This window comes from Danio aesculapii, chromosome 24, assembly GCF_903798145.1.
Source record: "Danio aesculapii chromosome 24, fDanAes4.1, whole genome shotgun sequence".
NCBI lineage: Eukaryota > Metazoa > Chordata > Actinopteri > Cypriniformes > Danionidae > Danio > Danio aesculapii.
In genome coordinates this window covers 16,439,808-16,446,638 of record NC_079458.1, presented here as the reverse complement: position 1 = coordinate 16,446,638, position 6,831 = coordinate 16,439,808, and the positions used below count along the sequence as shown (strand labels likewise).

Genomic DNA, 6,831 nt, shown 5'->3' with positions numbered 1-6,831 from the left:
TGTGTTGCCGTTTTGGGAGTCATTGAAGTTGTTTCTGATGTGAGTTGTGTTGCTGTATTGGGAGTCATTGAAGAAGTTGTTGATGCGAGTTGTGTTGCTGTATTGGGAGTCATTGAAGAAGTTGTTGATGTGAGTTGTGTTGCTGTATTGGGAGTCATTGAAGGAGTTGTTGATGTGAGTTGTGTTGCTGTATTGGAAGTCATTGGAGTTGTTGGTGTGAGTTGTGTTGTTTTATCAGGAGTCATTGAAGTTGTTGATGTGAGTTGTGTTGCTGTATTGGGAGTCATTGAAGTTGTTGATGCGAGTTGTGTTGTTGTATTGGGAGTCAATGGAGTTGTAGGTGTGAGTTGTGTTGTTGTATCGGGAGTCATTGAAGTTGTTGATGTGAGTTGTGTTGCTGTATTGGGAGTCATTGAAGTTGTTGATGGGAGTTGTGTTGCTGTATTGGGAGTCATTGAAGTTGTAGTTGATGCGAGTTGTGTTGCTGTATTGGGAGTCATTGAAGAAGTTGTTGATGCGAGTTGTGTTGCTGTATTGGGAGTCATTGAAGAAGTTGTTGATGTGAGTTGTGTTGCTGTATTGGGAGTCATTGGAGTTGTTGGTGTGAGTTGTGTTGTTGTATCGGGAGTCATTGAAGTTGTTGATGTGAGTTGTGTTGCTGTATTGGGAGTCATTGAAGAAGTTGTTGATGGGAGTTGTGTTGCTGTATTGGGAATCATTGAAGAGGTTGTTGATATGAGTTGTGTTGCCGTTTTGGGAGTTATGGAAGACGTTTCTGATGTGAGTTGTGTTGCTGTATTGGGAGTCATTGAAGAAGTTGTTGATGCGAGTTGTGTTGCTGTATTGGGAGTCATTGAAGGAGTTGTTGATGTGAGTTGTGTTGCTGTATTGGAAGTCATTGGAGTTGTTGGTGTGAGTTGTGTTGTTGTATCGGGAGTCATTGAAGTTGTTGATGTGAGTTGTGTTGCTGTATTGGGAGTCATTGAAGTTGTTGATGCGAGTTGTGTTGTTGTATTGGGAGTCAATGGAGTTGTAGGTGTGAGTTGTGTTGTTGTATCGGGAGTCATTGAAGTTGTTGATGTGAGTTGTGTTGCTGTATTGGGAGTCATTGAAGTTGTTGATGTGAGTTGTGTTGCTGTATTGGGAGTCATTGAAGAAGTTGTTGATGGGAGTTGTGTTGCTGTATTGGGAGTCATTGAAGTTGTAGTTGATGCGAGTTGTGTTGCTGTATTGGGAGTCATTGAAGAAGTTGTTGATGCGAGTTGTGTTGCTGTATTGGGTGTCATTGAAGAAGTTGTTGATGTGAGTTGTGTTGCTGTATTGGGAGTCATTGGAGTTGTTGGTGTGAGTTGTGTTGTTGTATCGGGAGTCATTGAAGTTGTTGATGTGAGTTGTGTTGCTGTATTGGGAGTCATTGAAGTTGTTGATGCGAGTTGTGTTGCTGTATTGGGAGTCATTGAAGAAGTTGTTGATGTGAGTTGTGTTGCTGTATTGGGAGTCATTGAAGAAGTTGTTGATGTGAGTTGTGTTGCTGTATTGGGAGTCATTGAAGAAGTTGTTGATGCGAGTTGTCTTGCTGTATTGGGAGTCATTGAAGAAGTTGTTGATGTGAGTTGTGTTGCTGTATTGGGAGTAATTGAAGGAGTTGTTGATGTGAGTTGTGTTGCTGTATTGGAAGTCATTGGAGTTGTTGGTGTGAGTTGTGTTGTTGTATCGCGAGTCATTGAAGTTGTTGATGTGAGTTGTGTTGCTGTATTGGGAGTCATTGAAGTTGTAGGTGTGAGTTGTGTTGTTGTATCGGGAGTCATTGAAGTTGTTGATGTGAGTTGTGTTGCTGTATTGGGAGTCATTGAAGTTGTTGATGTGAGTTGTGTTGCTGTATTGGGAGTCATTGAAGAAGTTGTTGATGGGAGTTGTGTTGCTGTATTGGGAGTCATTGAAGTTGTAGTTGATGCGAGTTGTGTTGCTGTATTGGAAGTCATTGAAGTTGTTGTTGATGCGAGTTGTGTTGCTATATTGGCAGTTATTGAAGACGTTTCTGATGCGAGTTGTGTTGCTGTATTGGCAGTTATGGAAGACGTTTCTGATGTGAGTTGTGTTGCTGTATTTGGAGTCATTGAAGAAGTTGTTGATGGGAGTTGTGTTGCTGTATTGGGAATCATTGAAGAAGTTGTTGCTATGAGTTGTGTTGCCGTTTTGGGAGTCATTGAAGAAGTTGTTGATGGGAGTTGTGTTGCTGTATTGGGAGTCATTGAAGTTGTAGTTGATGCGAGTTGTGTTGCTGTATTGGAAGTCATTGGAATTGTTGTTGATGTGAGTTGTGTTGCTGTATTGGGAGTCATTGAAGAAGTTGTTGATATGAGTTGTGTTGCTGTATTGGCAGTTATTGAAGAAGTTTCTGATGTTAGTTGTGTTGCTGTATTGGGAGTCATTGAAATTATTGATGTGAGTTGTGTTGTTGTAATGGGAGTCATTGGAGTTGTGGTTGATGTGAGTTGTGTTGCTGTATTGGGAGTCATTGAAGTTGTTGATGTGAGTTGTGTTGCTGTATTGGGAGTCATTGAAGAAGTTGTTGATGTGAGTTGTGTTGCTGTTTTGGGAGTCATTGAAGAAGTTTCTGATGTGAGTTGTGTTGGTGTATTGGGAGTCATTGAAGAAGTTGTTGATGTGAGTTGTGTTGCTGTTTTGGGAGTCAATGAAGAAGTTTCTGCTGTGAGTTGTGTTGGTGTATTGGGAGTCATTGAAGAAGTTGTTGATGTGAGTTGTGTTGCTGTATTAGGAGTCATTGAAGAAGTTGTTGATGTGAGTTGTGTTGCTGTATTGGGAGTCATTGAAGAAGTTTCTAATGTGAGTTGTGTTGCTGTATTGGGTGTCATTGAAGAAGTTTCTGATGTGAGTTGTGTTGTTGTATTGGGAGTCATTGAAGAAGTTGCTGATGTGAGTTGTGTTGCTGTAATGGGTGTCATTGAAGAAGTTGTTGATGTGAGTTGTGTTGCTGTATTGGAAGTCATTGAAGTTGTTGATGTGAGTTGTGTTGTTGTTTCAGCCGTCATTGATGATGTTGATGTGAGTTGTGTTGCTGTATCGGCAGTTATTGAAGAAGTTTCTGATGCGAGTTGTGTTGCTGTATTGGGAGTCATTGAAGAAGTTGTTGATGTGAGTTGTGTTGCTGTATTGGCAGTTATTGAAGACGTTTCTGATGTGAGTTGTGTTGCTGTATTGGGAGTCATTGAAGAAGTTGTTGATGTGAGTTGTGTTGCTGTATTGGGAGTCATTGAAGTTGTTGATGTGAGTTGTGTTGCTGTATTGGGAGTCATTGAAGTTGTTGATGTGAGTTGTGTTGCTGTATTGGGAGTCATTAGAGTTGTTGTTGATTTGAGTTGTGTTGCTGTATTGGGAGTCATTGAAATTGTTGATGTGAGTTGTGTTGCTGTATTGGGAGTCATTGAAGAAGTTGTTGATGGGAGTTGTGTTGCTGTATTGGGAGTCATTGAAGAAGTTGTTGATGGGAGTTGTGTTGATGCGAGTTGTGTTGCTGTATTGGAAGTCATTGGAATTGTTGTTGATGTGAGTTGTGTTGCTGTATTGGGAGTCATTGAAGTTGTTGATGTGAGTTGTGTTGCTGTATTGGGAGTCATTGAAGAAGTTGTTGATGGGAGTTGTGTTGATGCGAGTTGTGTTGCTGTATTGAAAGTCATTGGAATTGTTGTTGATGTGAGTTGTGTTGCTGTATTGGGAGTCATTAAAGTTGTTGATGTGAGTTGTGTTGCTGTATTGGGAGTCATTGAAGAAGTTGTTGATGGGAGTTGTGTTGCTGTATTTGGAGTCATTAAAGAAGTTGTTGATGTGAGTTGTGTTGCTGTATTGGCAGTTATTGAAGACGTTTCTGATGTGAGTTGTGTTGCTGTATTGGGAGTCATTGAAGAAGTTGTTGATGCGAGTTGTGTTGCTGTATTGGGAGTCATTGAAGTTGTTGTTGATGCGAGTTGTGTTGCTGTATTGGCAGTTATTGAAGAAGTTTCTGATGCGATTTGTGTTGCTGTATTGGGAGTCATTGAAGAAGTTGTTGATGTGAGTTGTGTTGCTGTATTTGGAGTCATTAAAGAAGTTGTTGATGTGAGTTGTGTTGCTGTATTGGCAGTTATTGAAGACATTTCTGATGTGAGTTGTGTTGCTGTATTGGGAGTCATTGAAGTTGTTGATGTGAGTTGTGTTGCTGTATTGGGAGTCATTGGAGTTGTTGTTGATTTGAGTCGTGTTGCTGTATTGGGAGTCATTGAAGTTGTTGATGTGAGTTGTGTTGCTGTATCGGGAGTCATTGGAGTTGTAGTTGATGCCAGGTGTGTTGCTGTATTGGGAGTCATTGAAGAAGTTTCTGATGCGAGTTGTGTTGCTGTATTGGGAGTCATTGAAGAAGTTGTTGATGTGAGTTGTGTTGCTGTATTGGGAGTCATTGAAGAAGTTGTTGATGTGAGTGCTGTTGCTGTATTGGGAGTCATTGAAGTTGTAGTTGATGCCAGTTGTGTTGCTGTATTGGGAGTCATTGAAGTTGTAGTTGATGCCAGTTGTGTTGCTGTATTGGGAGTCATTGAAGAAGTTGTTGATGTGAGTTGTGTTGCTGTATTGGGAGTCATTGAAGAAGTTGTTGATGTGAGTGCTGTTGCTGTATTGGGAGTCATTGAAGTTGTAGTTGATGCCAGTTGTGTTGCTGTATTGGGAGTCATTGGAGTTGTTGTTGATGTGAGTTGTGTTGCTGTATTGGGAGTCATTGAATAAGTTGTTGATGTGAGTTCTGTTGCTGTATTGGGAGTCATTGAAGAAGTTGTTGATGTGAGTTGTGTTGCTGTATTGGGAGTCATTGAAGTTGTTGATGTGAGTTCTGTTGCTGTGTTGGGACTCATTGAAGTTGTTGAAGTGAGTTGTGTTGTTGTATTGGGAGTCATTGAAATTGTTGATGTGAGTTGTGTTGCTGTATTGGGAGTCATTGAAATTGTTGATGTGAGTTGTGTTGCTGTATTGGGAGTCAATGAAGTTGTTGATGTGAGTTGTGTTGCTGTATTGGGAGTCAATGAAGAAGTTGTTGATGTGAGTTGTGTTGCTGTATTTGGAGCCACTGAAGAAGTTGTTGGTGTGAGTTGTGTTGTTGTATCTGGAGTTGTTGTTGATGTGAGTTGTGTTGTTTCTGGATTCACTGAAGTACCTGTTGGTGTGAGTTTTGTTGTACTTGGATACACTGAAGAAGTTGTAGTTGATGTGAGTTGTGTTGCTGTATTGGGAGTCATTGAAGTTGTTGATGTGAGTTGTGTTGCTGTATTTGGAGTCATTGAGGAAGTTGTTGATGTGAGTTGTGTTGCTGTATTGGGAGTCATTGAAGTTGTTGATGTAAGTTGTGTTGCTGTATTGGGAGTCATTGAAGAAGTTGTTGATGTGAGTTGTGTTGCTGTATTGGGAGTCATTGAAGAAGTTGTTGATGTGAGTTGTGTTGCTGTATTGGGAGTCATTGGAGTTGTTGTTGATGTGAGTTGTGTTGCTGTATTGGGAGTCATTGAAATTGTTGATGTGAGTTGTGTTGCTGTATTGGGAGTCAATGAAGAAGTTGGTGATGTGAGTTGTGTTGTTGTATCTGGAGTTGTTGTTGATGTGAGTTGTGTTGTTTCTGGATTTACTGAAGTACCTGTTGGTGTGAGTTGTGTTGTACTAGGATACACTGAAGAAGTTGTAGTTGATGTGAGTTGTGTTGTTGTATTGGGAGTCATTGAAGAAGTTGTTGATGTGAGTTGTGTTGCTGTATTGGGAGTCATTGGAGTTGTTGTTGATGTGAGTTGTGTTGCTGTATTGGGAGTCATTGAAATTGTTGATGTGAGTTGTGTTGCTGTATTGGGAGTCAATGAAGAAGTTGTTGATGTGAGTTGTGTTGTTGTATCTGGAGTCGTTGTTGATGTGAGTTGTGTTGTTTCTGGATTTACTGAAGTACCTGTTGGTGTGAGTTGTGTTGTACTAGGATACACTGAAGAAGTTGTAGTTGATGTGAGTTGTGTTGCTGTATTGGGAGTCATTGATGTTGTTGATGTGAATTGTGTTGCTGTATTAGGAGTCATTGAAGTTGTTGATGTGAGTTGTGTTGCTGTATTTGGAGTAATTGAAGAAGTTGTTGATGTGAGTTGTGTTGCTGTATTGGGAGTCACTGAAGAAGTTGTTGATGTGAGTTGTGTTGCTGTATTGGGGGTCATTGAAGAAGTTGTAAATGTGAGTTGTGTTGTATCTGGAGTCGTTGTTGATGTGAGTTGTGTTGTTTCTGGATTCACTGAAGTAGCTGTTGGTGTGAGTTGTGTTGTACTTGGATACACTGAAGAAGTTGTAGTTGATTTGAGTTGTGTTACTATATTGGAAGTCATTGAAGAAGTTGGTGTGGGTTGTGTTGTTGTATTGGGATTGATTGAAGAAGTTGTTGATGTGAGTTGTGCTGCTGTATTGGGGGTCATTGAAGTTGTTGATGTGAGTTGTGTTGCTGTATTGGGAGTCATTGAAGAAGTGTCTGATGTGAGTTGTGTTACTGTATTGGGAGTCATTGAAGAAGTTTCTGATGTAAATTGTGTTGTTGTATTGGGAATCATTGAAGAAGTTGTTGATGTGAGTTGTGTTGTTGTATTATGAGTCATTTGAGTTGTTGATGTGAGTTGTGTTGCTGTATCTGGATTTATTGAAGTAGCTGTTGGTGTGAGTTGTGTTGTACGTGGATACACTGAAGAAGTTGCAGTTGATGTGTGTTGTGTTGCTGTATTGGGAGTCATTGGAGTTGTTGATGTGAGTTGTGTTGTTGTATTGGGAGTG

General features: G+C 40.4%; 1 protein-coding gene across 1 annotated transcript; it reads right to left on the bottom strand.

The window, feature by feature from the left end:
* Nucleotides 1–234: 234 nt before the first annotated feature.
* LOC130218068 (mucin-2) lies at nucleotides 235–6,829 on the bottom strand. Its single transcript, XM_056450101.1, has 3 exons — nucleotides 5,521–6,829; nucleotides 5,201–5,266; nucleotides 235–484 (listed from the first exon to the last, which is right to left on the bottom strand). The coding sequence occupies exons 1-3, from the start codon at nucleotides 6,789–6,791 to the stop codon at nucleotides 235–237; spliced, it is 1,587 nt and encodes a 528-aa protein (XP_056306076.1). The 5' UTR covers nucleotides 6,792–6,829.
* Between the last annotated feature and the right edge of the window lie 2 nt (nucleotides 6,830–6,831).